This window comes from Microcaecilia unicolor, chromosome 3, assembly GCF_901765095.1.
Source record: "Microcaecilia unicolor chromosome 3, aMicUni1.1, whole genome shotgun sequence".
NCBI lineage: Eukaryota > Metazoa > Chordata > Amphibia > Gymnophiona > Siphonopidae > Microcaecilia > Microcaecilia unicolor.
The window spans coordinates 142,422,479-142,440,275 of NC_044033.1; the positions used below are offsets into that span (position 1 = coordinate 142,422,479).

At 47.8% G+C, this 17,797-nt stretch overlaps 1 protein-coding gene across 2 annotated transcripts in view; it reads right to left on the bottom strand.

Annotated features, from left to right (window-relative positions):
• The window catches only part of KMO (kynurenine 3-monooxygenase), a 112,041-nt gene that overhangs the window by 15,163 nt on the left and 79,081 nt on the right, over window positions 1-17,797 (bottom strand). For both annotated transcript variants that reach the window (XM_030196419.1, XM_030196418.1), the window contains one exon: window positions 12,056-12,203. In XM_030196419.1, the coding sequence (XP_030052279.1) occupies window positions 12,056-12,203 (148 nt within the window). The remainder of the gene's footprint in view (window positions 1-12,055; window positions 12,204-17,797) is intronic.

The window sequence follows — 17,797 nt, forward strand, 5'->3', positions numbered from 1 at the left end:
ATAATGAAGGCAATTTCCAAATGTCCTTTACCCAGCTAAATGGGCTATTTGAAGATTACCCACCCATCTTGTAGGTAAAAATACACACTGATGGTTCTTTGAGTTTCTCTGGCTGTCAGGATCTCTTGTTTCGCTTTGATTGTATCTGCTTATCGCCCAGAAGCTGCTGCCCTAGGCAAAGGCCTAACCTAATGGTTGTACCAGCCCTGACTGAAGGAAGGTAAAATTATGTATCATACCTGATAATTTTCTTTCCATTAATCATAGCTGATCAATCCATAGACTGGTGGGTTGTGTCCATCTACCAGCAGGTGGAGATAGAGAGCAATCCTTTTGCCTCCCTATATGTGGTCATGTGCTGCCGGAAACTCCTCAGTATGTCGATATCAAAGCTCCATCGCAGGACTCAGCACTTAGAGAATTACACCCACAAAGGGACACTCTGCCCAGCTCACCACCGCCGAAACGGGGGAGGGGAATTAACCCAGCTCATCCCCACACAAGTGGGGGAGGAGAATCCGTCCAGCTCATCCCCGCGGAGCGGGGGAGGGACACCACACCCGCCGATGCGGGGGGATCTGGCTTATCCTGCAACCGCAACCGCGGGAGGAGCTGACTGACCCTAACACCGCCGAAGCGGGAGGGGTACAAAGCTGCCCTACAGCCGCACGAAGCGGGAGGGAGCGCCGGCAGAATTTAGGTCTCAATCCAGCCCCGTGAAACGGAGGGGAGAGGAATGCAGCAGCTCACTGTAACACAAAATCGTCTCAACTCCTGAAGAATCCAATTGAAAAAACTTGAACACGAAGTCCTCCTGAACAGGAACTGAAGACTAAACTTGAACCTGAAATGCAACCAGAATAAAAACAGTACAGATATCTGGGCGGGGCTATGGATTGATCAGCTATGATTAATGGAAAGAAAATTATCAGGTATGATACATAATTTTACCTTCCATATCATCATGCTGATCAATCCATAGACTGGTGGGATGTACCGAAGCAGTACTCACCCAGGGCGGGACATAGAAATCCCTGACCGCAACACTGAAGCTCCAAACCGGGCCTCCGCCCGAGCAGCCACAGTCAAGCGGTAATGCCTGGAGAAGGTATGAGCCGATGCCCAAGTTGCCGCCTTGCAAATCTCTTCCAAGGAGACGGACCCGGCCTCCGCCATCGAGGCCGCCTGAGCTCTAGTGGAGTGAGCCTTCAGCTGGATAGGCGGCACCTTCCCAGCGGCCACATAAGCTGCTGCAATGGCTTCCTTGACCCATCTTGCCACTGTAGGCTTAGCAGCCTGCAGACCCTTACGAGGACCTGCAAACAGGACAAACAGATGATCCGACTTCCGGAAATCATTGGTCACTTCCAAGTATCTGATGATGACTCGTCTCACATCTAGATATTTGAGAGCAGAGTACTCCTCTGGGTAGTCCTCCCTACGAAAGGATGGGAGACAGAGCTGCTGATTCACATGGAAGCGAGAAACAATCTTGGGCAGGAAGGAAGGCACTGTGCGAATAGACACTCCTGCCTCAGTGAACTGCAGAAAGGGCTCTCGACATGATAGCGCCTGGAGCTCGGAAACTCTTCTGGCTGAAGTGATAGCCACCAAAAAGACTGCTTTCAACGTCAGGTCTTTCAGAGATGCCCTCGACAAGGGTTCAAAAGGCGGCTTCTGCAAGGCTCTTAGCACCAGATTGAGATTCCACGCAGGTACCACTGAGTGCAGAGGAGGGCGCAGGTGATTAACGCCTTTGAGAAAGCGCACCACATCTGGCTGCGAAGCCAGGGAAGCACCCTTCAGGCGGCCCCTGAAGCAAGCCAGAGCCTCTACCTGGACTTTAAGGGAACTGAGCGACAGGCCTTTCTCCAGACCTTCTTGCAGGAATGCCAACACTGAAGAAATTGGAGCAGTGAAGGGAGAAAGTGAGCCTGCCTCACACCACGATGCAAAGGTACGCCAAACCCTGGCGTAAGCAGTAGAAGTAGAGCGCTTCCTCGCTCTCAGCATAGTGGCGATGACCTTGTCTGAGAAGCTTTTCTTCCTCAGACGCTGCCGCTCAATAGCCAGGCCGTAAGACCAAAGTGGAAGGGATCCTCCATCACCACGGGACCCTGATGCAACAGGCCCTGCTCCGCTGGCAGTCGCAGAGGTCCGTCCACTGAGAGCCTGATCAAGTCCGCATACCAGGGACGTCTGGGCCAGTCCGGACCCACCAGGATTACCCGGCCCTGATGCTTTGCCACCCGGTCTAGCACCCTGCCCAACATGGGCCAGGGCGGGAACACATAGAGAAGCTCCTGTGTAGGCCACTGTTGGAGAAGAGCATCTACTCCCAGAGATCGAGGGTCCCGTCCTCTGCTGAAAAAGCGAGGCAGTTGGCAATTGGCCGATGACGCCATCAGATCTAGGCTCGGCTGGCCCCAGCACTTCGTGATGTCCAAGAACGCCTGAGCCGATAGCTGCCACTCTCCGGGATCCAAGGTATGGCGACTGAGAAAGTCCGCCTGGACATTCATGACTCCAGCAATGTGGGCCGCCGACAGCTGTTCCAGGTTCGCTTCCGCCCACTGGCATAGATTCATGGCCTCCTTGGCTAGAGGGGCGCTCTTGGTACCTCCCTGGCGATTGACATAGGCCACAGCCGTGGCATTGTCCGACAGGACCCGTACTGGCTTCAACGCCAGTACCGGGAGAAACTCCAAAAGCGCCAACCGAATGGCTCTGAGTTCCAGGAGGTTGATAGACCACTTTGCCTCTGCAGGAGACCAGAGCCCCTGCGCTGTCCTTCCCAAGCAATAGGCTCGCCAGCCCGTCAAAGAGGCGTCCGTCGTGACGACAACCCACTCCGGGGTCAAAAGAGGCATCCCTGCGGACAACTTGTCTGTCCTCAGCCACCAGCTCAGCGCCTTGCGCACCGCTGGGTCCAAGGGAAGGCGCACAGCATAATCCTCCGACACTGGAGTCCAGCGCTGCAGCAGAGAGAGTTGTAGTGGTCTCATATGAGCCCTGGCCCAGGGCACTACATAGTAACATAGTAGATGACGGCAGAAAAAGACCTGCCGGGTCATCCAGTCTGCCCAAGATAAACTCATGTGTATACCTTACCTTGATTTGTACCTGTCTTTCTCAGGGCACAGACCGTATAAGTCTGCCCAGCAGTGTTTCCTGCCTCCCAACCACCTGTCCCGCCTTCCATCACCGGCTCTGGCACAGACCGTATAAAAGTCTGCCCTCCCCTATCCTCGCCTCCCAACAACCAACCCCTCTTCCCTCCACCTGCTCTGCCACCCAATTGTAGCTAAGCTTCTGAGGATCCATTCCTTCTGCACAGGATTCCTTTATGCACATCCCATGCATGTTTGAATTCCGTTACTGTTTTCATCGCCACCACCTCCCGCGGGAGGGCATTCCAAGCATCCACCACCCTCTCCGTGAAAAAATACTTCTTGACATCTTTTCTGAGTCTGCCCCCCTTCAATCTCATTTCATGTACTCTCGTTCTACCGCCTTCCCATCTCCGGAAAAGATTCGTTTGCGGATTAATACCTTTCAAATATTTGAACGTCTGTATCATATCACCCCTGTTCCTCCTTTCCTCCAGGGTATACATGTTCAGGTCAGCAACTACTTCCATCGTGGCCGTCATAGAGCCCAACAGCTGCACATAGTCCCAAGCCCTAAGAGGAGAGGCTACTAGGAACTGGTCCACCTGAGCCTGAAGCTTGACAATTCGATTGTCCGGCAGGAACACTCTGCCCACTTGGGTGTCGAAACAAACTCCTAGATATTCCAGGGACTGAGTCGGGCGCAGCTGGCTTTTCTCCCAGTTGATGATCCACCCCAGGGAGCTCAGAAGAGCAATCACCTGGTCTACAGCTCTGCCGCACTCTGCATAAGAGGGGGCTCGGATCAACCAGTCGTCCAGATAAGGATGGACTTGTACTCCTTCCTTTTTTAAGGAAGGCCGCGATGACCACCATTACTTTGGAGAAGGTCCGCGGAGCAGTAGCCAACCCGAACGGGAGGGCTCTGAACTGGAAGTGTCGGCCCATGACTGCAAAACGCAGAAAGCGTGATGAGGAGGCCAGATGGGAATATGCAGGTAAGCTTCCTTGATGTCCAAGGATGCCAGGAACTCCCCTGCCTTCACTGCCGCTATAACAGAGCGGAGAGTCTCCATTCAGAAGTGCCGAACTTTCAAGGCCCGATTCACCCATTTGAGGTCGAGGATAGGCCGTACAGAACCTCGTTTCTTTGGTACCACAAAGTAAATGGAGTAACGTCCCTTGCCAAGCTGATCTTCTGACACCGGAACGACCGCACCCAGGCGGATCAGATTGTCCAAAGTCTGCTGCACTGCCACAGCTTTGACCAGAGACTTGCAGGGAGCGAGTACAAACCCGTCTCTTAAGGGTCGGCAGAACTCTAGCTTGTAGCCGTCTCTTATGACTTCCAGGACCCAAGCGTCTGAAGTTACCCTGGTCCACTCGCCCAGAAACGAGGACAGGCGTCCTCCAATCTGCACTGGGCCATGGACCAGGGCCCCGTCATTGGGTACGAGACCCTGGGAGAGGACCGGAGGAAGCACCTCCGGGACGGCGGTCTCTGTGAAAGGAATGCTGCTTGGGGGAGAAGTTCCTCTTGAAGGAAGAGGGGGCAGAGGAGCCCGACTTGCCCGGGCGATACCGACGGGCTTCCTGAAACCGTCCTTTGGAGGACCCGGGGCAAGCACCACTGGCCCGAGCCCTGACCTCTGGTAACCTCTTGCCCTTAGACGTGCCGAGATCTGTCACAATTTTGTCCAGCTTGACCCCAAAAAGCAGCTTGCCTTTAAAAGGCAACTTAGCCAGGCGAGACTTAGAGGCGTGGTCCGCAGACCAATGCTTCAGCCAAAGCCACCGCCGCGCAGAGACTGTCTGAGCCATACCTTTAGCTGAGGCTCTCAAGACATCATACAGCAAGTCTGCCAAATAAGCCAAGCCCGATTCCAGGGCCGGCCAATCAGCCCTCAAGGAATGATCCGAGGGGGAAGCCCGCTGCACAATCGTCAGGCACGCCCTGGACACATAGGAGCCCCAAACTGAGGCCTGCAAGCTTAAAGCAGCCGCCTCGAAGGATGACCTTAAGGCCGCCTCCAATCTTCTGTCTTGGGCGTCCTTTAGGGCCGTGCCACCTTCCACCGGCAACGCCGTTTTCTTAGTCACCGCAGTGATTAAAGAATCCAAGGTAGGCCAAAGAAAGGCCTCCTGTTCACCTTCAGGCAGAGGATAGAGGCGGGACATAGCCCTAGCCACTTTGAGGCTCGCTTCTGGGACATCCCATTGAGCCGAAATCAAGGTGCGCATGGCTTCATGTACGTGGAAGGTTCTAGGCGGGCGCTTTGTCCCCAGCATAATGGCGGAGCCAACAGAGGCTGAGGTAGAGACGTCCTCCGGAGAGGAAATCTTCAAAATGCTCATGGCCTGCACTAACAGGTTGGGCAAATCCTCTGAGCGAAAGATCCGCGCTGCAGAGGGGTCATCCGCTCCATCCGAGCGGGAATCCGTCTCCTCCAAGGAATCCCCAAAGGACCGTTGGGAGAACTCAGATACGCTGCCCTCATCTACATCAGAGGAGACAGAGTCCTCTAGGGCCTGGAAATCCACCCGAGGGCGTTTGCTTCCGGAGGCCTCAACCCCTTTATCTGACAGGGGGGCAGGGGCAGCGTTTTGCATAAGAAAAGCCTGATGCAGCAGCAAAATGAACTCAGGGGAGAATCCCCCTGAACTGTGCACTTCTGCAGCTTGGGCCACGGCCCTAGCCGCACCCTCAACCGGCGCTCGCAAGAGCGGGGGAGAAACGTGCTGCGCATCCAAAATGGCGTCCGGCATGAAACTCCGAGAAGGAGCCGCTCGGGAAGAACGGCGGTTAGCTTTGGCCGCTTTCTTACCATCGCCCGAATCAAGGGCGACCATAGTATTAACGTCTCCCAGCTCGAGGGCGGCCCAAGAAGAAGCCGTCCGAGCAGAGTGGCCGGCCAACATGGAGTGGGCGAGCAGCGGGGGATGGGCGCTTATGGCGGGAAAAACCGCCGCACCGGAGGAGGAGCCGGGACATTGACCGGACTCCAAACTGATGCCTAATAAAGGCGATTCATGTTTTGAAATCCCCGCTAGACGCACCCAAGCGGTCCGGGGAGCGAATCCTCGCGCCCTCGCCCTCCGACGCCATAAGCCACGTGGAGACCGAACGGGGAACCCCCTGCCCGCTATAAAAAGGTAAAAATTACCTGCTTCTCGCTCCGAGCTGTAACGAACTGGTGTCCCAGTGAGCAGCTGCAATAAACGTTGAAATAAACGTTGAAATAAACGCCCTTAAGGACGTCCAAAAAATTTTTTTTTTTAAACGGAGCCAGCGGGAGGGGGGAGAAAAGGAGGTACCTGGCACCACCAGGTTTGCACTTGCTCAGGAAGATCCCTCAACCCCAGGTACTCAACAAAACCTAAAAATTAGGCTTGGAGACCTAGCCAGAGCTGCTGCTGTGTGTGACCACCACCTGCTGAGATAGAGAACATACTGAGGATTTTCCGGCAGCACATATAGGGAGGCAAAAGGATTGCTCTCTATCTCCACCTGCTGGTAGATGGACACAACCCACCAGTCTATGGATTGATCAGCATGATGATATGGAAGTAGGTATTACGGTAAAGTTGTAAACAACTCATGTTTACTGATATCTATAACTTGACACGTTTAGATACATCTTGGCATGGTGCGCATTTTGAAATGCTATAATTTACTCTGCTTCCTTAAAAAGAATTGGAGATTTACAAAATGAAGATGAAGCTGGAAACAGCAAATATCCAGGTCTATGCTTTTACCTGCAATGGGTACTCCCAGCTTATTTTCCAAAGATCTGTTTATAGAGGGCTTAAATTCATCTCCAGTTGGAACCTGAAGGCACTCTTCAGTCAAAAATTATATTTGCTAGATTCTGGACATAGTTAGTAATATTTTTTAGACCTAGAAGGACCCTAAAGTAGCTAGAACTCACTTCAATAGATAGATTTAACTATCTTTGCACAGCATGTTTTAACAAGATATTTCAAATTGATGCTTATTTTTAAAGCTTAATAAATAATACTACCACCCACTTCCCAAGCCTACCCTTGTATGGAAGGCTGACCCCTAGCAGTACTACCATCTTGAATCTGGAGCCAGAGAGAGTGGGAACGCAGGGGGATTGGACCACCAGGCCTTGCATCCAGATAAGTCCAAGAAGTGAATAGGGGTTCCAGGAGGGTCTGAGGGGTGGTGGGAGGGTTGGGTTGGGGACAGGTGGGAGAGGAGGTGCTTATGGGAGGGATACGGTGGAGGTGGGGTTCGGACTTTGTGATTGGGGGGGCGGGGTCAGGGTTCAGACTTTGCAAACAGGGGTGGAGGATCAGGAGGGAGAGCTGATTGGGTGGTGATCTGGGGGGAGAAGCTGAGAATGGATGGCACCGCTGTGGGTATCTGTAGACAGTTAAGACATAGGCATCATGTTACATAGCCAGGCTGATAGCACGAAAGGCCCACACTAATGGCCCAGGCATGTTACATGGTGCCCCTGCATTAAGGGGCATTTATATAGAGGGGTGTTTAAGTGAAGGCACCTCAATATAGTGTGGTGAGAACCTTTTCTATAATGGCATCTGGTCGCCCAGATTCCATCATAGAATACTAGCATAACCCACATTGGCGCGCCTACATTTAAGTGCAACCACTTCTGCCAGGTCTATGGAAGGCATAAATGGATGGGCCTATGTGAGGCAAGCACCGCGCGCAACTTACAAAGTTATGAGCATAAGTGGGATACACACCCATGTCCCACCTATGCTACACTCATGTGTATGCTCCTCACAGTTATGCACTATTCCTTGGATTCTATATTTGGGCTTGCAGGGCAAATGTGTGTGCAAATGACTCAGTTAACAAACCGTTAATAATGAATTAGTGACATTAACTGGCACTAATTTGGGTTTATGTGCCCCGCTGCCTACGCACTATTCTATAAGGCTGAATGCCCGAAGTGTCTCGTGTGTAAACTGAAAAGGGGCGTGGCTATGGCAAGGGACTGGGATGGTCCCAGACTGTAGGCGCAGTGTTACAGAATACCAGAGTTATACGCCCAACTTGTTCACCAGGATTTACACCAGGTTTCAGCAGACACAAGTCCAAAGGTGGACGTGGAAATCCATGCTAAGCAAAACTCTATAAAAGGGTGCTCGGCCCAGAGTGTTCTTTATAGATTATCTTGGTGCAGATTTTTCCCATCACCTGCCAGTTACTGAATCTGGCCCTATGCCAGATTCAGTGCCCACTTACAGAATAGTGCTTAGGGCACTCGTGTGTGTAAGTGGCACAATTTGCTGATGTACCTGTTCAAGACAGACACCCAGATATAGACCTGTCCTTCGCTGTCTGCCCTGCATAGTAAATAAAGGGTGGATGCACTGACCACATGTTCATTTTTACTGTTAATGTGCAGTACTCTGCTGCATTTTAGTAAAAGATCTCCTTAATTGTATTTCTATTGGTAATTTGGTTTGCTCTTTCTATTTTTCTAATACATTATCCTGAGATGCTGCCTGAACAGTGACACCCCCCTCCCCCGGAGGTTGGAGGTCCTGTAATACCTATGGTGAAGTGAAAGGCTCACATCATAAGGTATGTTTTGCCCCTGAAGCAGCCCTTGCTGGGCAAAACACATCCATGGCAGGCACATTTTTTATTTAATTAATAAAGTTTCCTGCTTCTTTTATCACCTTGTCTGCTGCAACGTCTTTATTCCTTTTGGATAATGAATGTGTACAGAACAAATATGTCAATAACTGTCTTGACCTGAAAATGACACCAATATTAAACTGACATTTTAGCATAAATTATACTATTATCTAACACCTTGTAACCAAGTAGTCACTCTGATCACAGTGCCCTAGCTCTCCCTCTCCTATGATCAAGTCCAACAGAAAAGTACAGAAAACATTCAAGCGTTCAGGCATTTGTTAGATCTCCTTTCAGCAGATAGTTTCAGGAATTGGGCTATAAGATCATTTCAGTGCTTTTGAATATCCCTTGAGGCACTCTCAGCTCTATCATTGTAAACTGGAAAGAATTTGGCATCACTAAGGTCGCTGACCTCTTTTAGATTTTAGTAATTTGTCTATAACTTGTAATGTGAACAAGTGCAAAGTGATGCATGTGGGAAAGAGGAACCCAAACTATAACTACGTTATGCAAGGTTCAGCGTTGGGAGTCACGGACTGAGAAAGGGATCTAGGTGTCATCATTGATGATACGTTGAAAACTTCTCCTCAATGTGTTGCTGCGGCTAGGAAAGCAAATAGAATGTTAGGAAAGGGATGGAAAACAAAAATAAGGATATTATTCTGTCGTTGTATCTCTCCATGGTGCGACCGCACCTCGAGTATTGTGTTCAATTCTGGTCGCCGCACCTCAAAAAAGACATAGTGGAATTGGAAAAGGTGCAGAGAAGGGCGACAAAGATGATACAGGGGATGGGATGGCTTCCCTATCAGGCTAGGCTGAAGAGGCTGGGGCTCTTCAGCTTGGAGAAAAGCGGCTGAGGGGAGATATGATAGAGGTCTATAAGATAATGAGTGGAATGGAACACGTTGATGTGGAGGGTCTGTTTACACCTTCCAAAAATACTAGGACAAGGGGGCATGCGATGAAGCTGCAGTGTGGTAAATTTAAAATGAATTGGAGGAAATATTTCTTCACTCAACGCGTAGTTATACTCTGGAATTCGCTGCCGGAAAAGGTGGTTAAGGCGGTTAACTTAGCGGACTTCAAAAAAGGGTTGGACGGCTTCCTGGAGTAAAAATCCATAGAATTGTATTGACTAGATGAGGGAATACAGTATTTCTAGGATGGGCGGGACAAATTGCTTGTTCTTTTGGCCGCTGTCGGTGACAGGGTGCTGGGCTCGATGGACCCTTGGTCTGTCCCAGCACGGTGATGCTTATGTACTTAACTTTAACTTGTTAGGCTCAGGCTTTGGATCAACAGTCAATAAGAGTGGTAGCTGTGATAAATAAAGTTTCTGGTGAACTACAAAAAAGTCTTGGAACCTTTGTTAAAGATAAGAATTATACAGCTAGAAAAAATGGAGTATATGGAAAATCAACAGAGAAAAGCTACTTTAAGATTCTTGAATTTTTCAAAGTCACCTTGGATAGCACCTGTTAATATGGTTAGGAAGTATTTTAGAGAAATGTTCAAGTTGTTACCAACAAAAGTGAGAACACATTGTCTGATGTTGCCAGACAATACAGACAAAACGGGTATTCAGGAAGTAAATCTGACAGATCTTTTGCAATCATCATCTTTGGCACTTGTAAGCCAAAGAACCACCATGGTAGTGACGTTTGCTTTGGTGCCAGATAGGGATACTGTTCTGAAATTGTATTTCCACTATATGGATCAAGAATTTTGGGGCTCGATGATTAGAATTTTTCCTGATATTTCTATGAATAACCAGCGGCATCACCAGGAATTTCTGGCCTCTGCCCTAGGGCTCTGGCTCTGGAGATGAATTCTGCCGGTTAAATGGCACTTAACTGGCTATTCGGCGATATTTAGTGGGGGATAACTGGCTATTCCCTGCTGAATATTCCCAGTTAGTGACTAGGATATAACCAGCTATATTGTGCAATAGAGCTGGCTATCCTCAAATATTTAGCACATAGCCGGCCAGTGGCGTACCAAGGGGGGGGCGGTCCGCCCCGGGTGCACGCCGCTGGGGGGTGCCGTGGCGCGCGCCTTTCAGCTGAGTTCGCTAACATCACTGTAGCTCCCTCTGCCCCGGAACAGGTTACTTCCTGTTCCAGCCGGGGCAGAGGAAGCTACAGCGAACTTAGTGAACTCAGCTGACAGGCGCGCCACGGCACCCCCCCCCCTAGCGGCGTGCACCGGGGGGTGTCATTTCGCCGGGGGGGGGGGGGGGGCGCATCAACGATCCGCCCCGGGTGTCATGCAGGCTAGGATCACCACTGTAGCCGGCTATTGTAAATGGCTACATCAGAATATCTTTGGCCAGTTTAAATTTATCCGGCTATTTCCAAATATTAACTTACCGGCCCAAAATAAACTGGATATTCAATGCCGGTCACTGGAAATAGCCTGGTACTGAAAATCCGGGCTGATCACTGACCGTGGAAGTTAGCTGGGCTCCTTCCCGCTGTCTGAATATCAGCCCCTATGTCTTTAATGATCCCAAACAATTATTAGAGTTTGTGTTGTCCAAGGAAGAGCTTAATGTTATAACATGACTTTCTCACAGTTTATATAGGGACATCGTTAGGGATGGTTGAGACTTCTTGCTGATTTTTGTGTCTGTTCTGGATTTACTAATTTTTTTTCCCTTTTACTTAAATTTTCCATATCATTAGTCCTATTATCTAGGATTGTGGATGAATGTAATTGTTTAATTTCCTTAGATATTTCTGTGATGTTTCTGTATTTCATTAGTTGCGTATATGATGTGATTGTACAATTTGAAATTTGTTAACAATAAAAGTACAAATAAAAATAAAAGAATTTGGTACTATTGAGACACTGCCTCAATCAAGCTGTCCCTCCAAAGTCACTGATCAAGGGTTAAGAAAGCTGTTGAGCAATAGTGCTGAGGCGGTCAGTATTATTATCTTGTTAGTGCCATTTAATATCCCTCTCACTGGCACCTATCTGGTTAACAACAGCTGCTAAAAAGATAAGTGCCTTTGAATAATGACTCCATTATTTTTTAGTTTTTCTTGTTTTAGTCGTGTAACCTTAGTTGCTGTATAAGGATTTTCCTTGTACTGTTACGTGATAAATTGATTAAAAAAAAGTGAAAACAAAGGAAAAATGAAAGGTGGGTTATTTTCACATCAACCCAATCATCTAATCTCCGCTCAGGATCCAAGTTTGATTTAAGGTAATCACCAGTAGCCATCTTTCACCCTAAAAATGACAAATATCATTAGATGCAACTCAACAGTAGTTTTAACCACGTGTGACTCACAGCGTTCATGCCTTGTCCATAGAATGGCACAACAGCGTGGGCAGCATCTCCCATCAGCACGCATTTCGAGTTCATGTGAAATGAAGAACACTTCACTGAGATCATGGCTTGGGGTGGCAACAGGAAATAATCTTGCTTTAATGCTTGCCTTAAAAACAAAAGATCTTGATCAACATGTTTGAATGTCATACAGATCATTTTACTTTGAATTTGAAGAAGCACACTGACAGGGGGATACCTCCTCCAAGTCAATTTTATAGAGGGTGAATTTAGAAAGCTTCCTCTGTACGTAAAGTCACCCATTTTACCTTAAGGAAAGGGTTTTTATAAAACCATATGACTGCCTATGTTTGTAAAAACTATGGGGTCCTTTTACTAAGGAGCGCTGAAAAATGGCCTGCGGTAGTGTAGACTCGTGTTTTGGGCAGTACACCTGCAAAAAAATGCCTTTTTAAATTTTTGTTGAAAATGAACATGTGGCAAAATGAAAAAAATCTCACGCAGTAACTGGGCGGCAATGGCCTATTTGCGTCAAATGCCACTTGGTGCGCACCCAATACGCGCGTCCGAAAAATATTTTTCAGATGCACGTATTGGACGCATGCCAAAAATGAAATCACCACAAGAGCCATGCGGTAGCCGGGTGGTAACTCCATTTTGGTGTGCGTTGGGCGCATGTAGGTGCTTACGCAGCTTAGTAAAAGGGCCCCTATAAGCCCTGTTTACTAATGTGTGCTAGCATTTTTAACGTGTGCTAAAAATTAGTGCGCACTAACCGTGTAAATGCCCATAGGAATGGGCATCTACATGGTTAGCACGCGCTAATGCTTAGCACACGCTAAAAATGGTAACGCACCTCTAGCGCAGCTTAGTAAACAGGGCCCTATGTGTAATGAAAATGTGCATTTACTTTTAAACAATCTGCCTGCAGGTGTTCTCAGAAGCATAGCTTGGGTGGAGAAGAGGTACCATTCCAATATATGTATTTATTTGGATTTAGAAGTACAAAAGCAGGAGATCAAAACCCTTTTCCAAACAAACAACCACTGTCTTTCAGAGTAGGGATGGGCCAATGGATTTCCACAAACTAGGAAGCCAAAAGTGGCATGCAGAAGGTCTTTATTAGGAATACAGCACACATATATAATGCTGGATAACATCCAAAGTGAATGTCCACCAGAAGAGACAACAGTAAAGTCCAAGGACCCAACATGGATCCGTGTTTCAGCACAAATGCCTGCGTCAGGGGTCAACACTTCTAGGAACCCATCATTGTGTCAGGGTTGTGAAAAATATATGGGGTTGGAACAAACTGGGCTAACTTCCTAGGTATTGCTTCTATCCTGCCCCTCCTCCCAGGGCTTCTTCTTGTTACAACCCCATGTATTTTTCAGGACCCTGACACAATCATTCTCTAGACGTGTTGACCGCTCAAACAGGCAGAAATGCATTGGTCCATCCCTGCTCTGAAGGACTTTATTTGTATTTAGTTCACACCTTTTTCAGACGCAGCGCAAGGTGCGTTATATTCAGATACTACACATAATTTCAGATGGTGTACAATCTAAGGGGTCCTTTTACTCAGTTGCAATAAAAAGTGGCCCTAGCACACCCTCGTGCAGGTTTTTCCTGTACCCTATAGCCATTTTTACCTCAGCAGTAAAATGGGCGATTTTCTATTTTTTTGTATTAATGGCCATGTGCTAATGTTGCCACCCATTTTGAAGGTGGTAAGGGCTTATGTGGCAATCCTGCGCTAACCTGCCAGTGTATGCTAATGTAAACACGCCAACTGTTTAGTGCAGGAATGCACGTTTGCCATCCACCGACACGTACCCTGCCACCCCAAATAAAAAAAGAAATATTTTTTAGTGCCCACATTAGCAAGCACTAATTTGGAAGCTATCACAGGATACCTGAGCATGTTCCGCGGTATGCCATTTTAAGCTGCAGTAAGTGTGCATAACACCTAACGTGGATAAGTAAAAGCGCTCCTAAATTTGTACTTCTCCAAGATCAAAAGGAGAAGCAATGAGATTTGAACCAGACTTCTGTGGTTATCAGCTTGCAACTCTAACCAACAGGTTACTCCTCCCCAGTGCTTTATTTTTGTAGAAAAAAAGGTGCCGGTACTCGTTATGGGTGGGGTCACCACATATGGCTCCGCCCTTATGGTAGCCACACCCCTTATACCAGCCATGGCGCATATAAACAGACATCATTGAAAATATTATACTAGTATAGGAGAAAAAAATAACATTTTTATTTATTACATTTGTACCCCGCACTTTCCCACTCATGGCAGACTCAATGCGGCAGGCAATGGAGGGTTAAGTGACTTGCCCAGAGTCACAAGGAGCTGCCTGTGCCAGGAATCAAACTCAGTTCCTCAGGACCAAAGTCCACCACCCTAACCACTAGGCCACTCCTCCATTATAAATAATTTCTGTAAGCTGTTACAGCTCCAGTATACCCAGTGCAAAATAAGACAGCAGATGTAAATTCTCAAATTGGACATATTCCAAACACTAAAATGAAAATAAAATTATTTTTTCTACCTTTGTTGTCTGGTGACTTTGTTTTTCTATCCATATTGGTCCCAGTCTCTAATTGTGCTGCTCTCTATCTGTTCCCTTAACTCCATTTCGAGGGCTTCCTTTCCATTTATTTCTTTACTTTCCTCCTTTCTTTTACATTTCTTGCCATGCATCCAAAAGTAAAAGCTGTGTCCTCATCCGTGGAATTGACTGGAGGAGGTATAACTTTTGCCTATTTTGCCTATTTTCTCCATCCATGTGCAGTTTTTCTCCTCTCTTCCCTTTCCTTCATCTCCATCCATGTGCATCTTCTTTTTTCTTTCCTCCCTTCCATCCATGTCCAGCATTTCTCCTCTCTTCCCTCCCCTGTATCCATATAAAGCAATAATTTTCTCTCCCCTCTCCTCCATCCAAGTCCAGCATTTCTCCTCTCTCCCCGCCAACCCCTCCATCCATCCATGTCTAGCAATTCTCCTCTATCTCCTGCTCTCCTCTCCATCCATTTCCAGCATTTCTCCTCTCTTCCCTGCCCTCCCATCCAGGTGCATCTCCTTCCTCTCTTCCCTCCCCTCCATCCATATCCAGCATGTCTCCTCTCTCCTCTGCCCCCCTCCCATGTCCAGCGATTCTCCTCTGTCTCCTGTCCTCCTCTGCCATTCATGTCCAGCGATTCTCCTCTCTCCCCTGCCCTCCCCTCCCATCCATGTCCAGCAATTCTCCTCTCTCCCCTGCCCTGCCCTCCCATCGATGTCCAGCAATTCTCTCTTCCCTGCCCTCCCCTCCCATCGATGTCCAGCAAATTCTCTCTTCCCTGCTCTCCCCTCCTCTCGATGTCCAGCAATTCTCTCTTCCCTGCCCTCCCCTCCCATCGATGTCCAGCAAATTCTCTCTTCCCTGCCCTCCCCTCCTCTCGATGTCCAGCAATTCTCTCTTCCCTGCCCTCCCCTCCCATCGATGTCCAGCAATTCTCCTCTCTCCCCTGCCCTCCCTTATCCCATGTCCAGCGATTCTTCTTCCCCCAGCCCATCCTCCTTCTCCCAGCCCATCCTCCTTCTCCACTGCCTTCCATCGAAGCGAAAGAAAGGCTGCCAGCATCGGACTCAGCAGCGCAAACGATGCAGCGATTGAGAGAGGCTGGCAGCATCGGAGCTTCCCTCTGCGAGTCCCGCCTACGCGGAAGCAGGAAGTTGAAACAATGTAGGCGGGACTCGCAGAGGGAAGCTCCGACGCTGCCAGGCTCTCTCAATCGCTGCCTGCACCGTTCGCGCTGCCAAGCCCAACGTAGTAGTAAGTAGGGGAGTGAGAGGAAGGGTGCAGGACTCGCTGGGGGGGGGGGGGGAGGTGCCAGTACGTCGTACCAGTGCATACCGGCACAAAAAAAGTCCTGCTCCTCCCCTTCTCTACGTGTGTATTGTAAAAAATACATGAGTACACGCATGGAGGGTAATTTCACAACAGGTCACCCAGGTGAAGATGTCAAGTTCGCACTATTTTTGTAACCTATTTTATAAAGACACATGAAGCCCCATTTTAAATAGAACATAGAAATAGGAACTGAGATGTCCAGGTCATGATGTGTCAATTTCCGCTAGTATTTTCGAAAAGGATCTGCCACCTTAGAGCCTTTTCTAAAACAGATGCAGGAGCGGACATGTGTGTACCAGCTATTTGTGGTGGGTGCATCCACTTAACAAGTGTCACCCTCTAAATATCAACAGGGCCAACATGGAACACATACATGTATGATGGTATTTCAGAACAACGTTATCAACTGGGTAATTATTTAAATTATAATCACACTGGTGCGACTCCAATGCCAGACACACACTTACATGCACCAGGAATATAGCCTTCACCCTTAACTTATATTAGGTAATGGAACATCAGCAGTGATTCTCATTTGCAATAAGATGTTCAGCTGATTGGTATAACTAATCACTTTTAACTTTATCAGTCTATACCTGACTATCTCATGTTAACACTTCTTCAAATTCTATTTTATTATATATAATTTTTTAATCATTTTATATGCTTTTAAAAATAATAATTAACTTATATACCTGGCTATAATCTACTCAGGAAGGACAAGGTAGGAAAAAAGGGTGGAGGAGTGGCATTATATGCTAAGAATAATGTTAAAGTGACAGAACTGCAGGACACATGGGGTATGGAAGAAGTATAGTGGGTTAAACTGGAAAGAAGGAAAGGAAAATGTATTTACATCAGAGTAATATACAGGTCACCTTCAGAGTCAGAAGAAATGGACAGAGACTTAATTGAAGACATTCTCAAGATAGCTAGGAAAGAGGAAGTACTACTGTTGGGTGATTTTAATATGCTGGATGTCAATTGGGGTGTCTCTGCTGTGGGGTCATCCGGAAGCCAAGGGATCTTGGATTCCCTACATGACGAATTGTTTCAGCAGTGGGTAACGGAACTGATGCGGAATGGAGCTATTCTGGACCTGGTGCTTACAAATGGAGAGAATGTTTCCGATGTAACAGTGGGAGACCATTTGGCATCTAGTGATCACCGAATGGTGCGGTTCAATATTAAGACAGGAGAGGGCTTATTCAAGATTGAAGATCCTGGATTTCAAAAGAACTAACTTCGTTGAGACGGGGGAATTTCTCAAGGAAGAGTTGGTAGGATGGGAACAGCTGAAGGAAGTAGAACAGCAGTGGACAAGACTGAATGGAGCTATTTTAAAGGCAACTAACCTTTTATGTTAATAAATTACATAAAAGAAAAAAGAAAAGAAGGCTGCTCTGGTTCTCGAACGTAGTAGCCGAAAAGGTAAGGGAAAGGAGATTAGCCTTCATAGATTATAAAACGACTCAGAAAGAAGAAGACAGACATGAATACCTAAATAAGCTAAGAGAAGCTGGAAAAGCTGTCAGGAAAGCAAAGAGGCAAATGAAAGAAAAGATAGCTAACTGTAAAACTGGGGGAGAAGACATTTTTCATATATGTAAGTGACAGGAGGAAGTGCCATAATAGCATTGTGAAGCTCAAAGCTGAGGGGAACGAATATGTGGAAGATAAGGAAAAAGCTGAACAGCTTATCAATTATTTCTGTTCTGTGTTCACAGTTGAAAGGCCGAGGGTAGGACTGCAGAAAACAAATGCAAATGGGGATGTGTGTATAGTAGACCAAGACCCGTTCTCAGAAGACTGTGTTCATGAGGAACTAGCTAAACTAAAA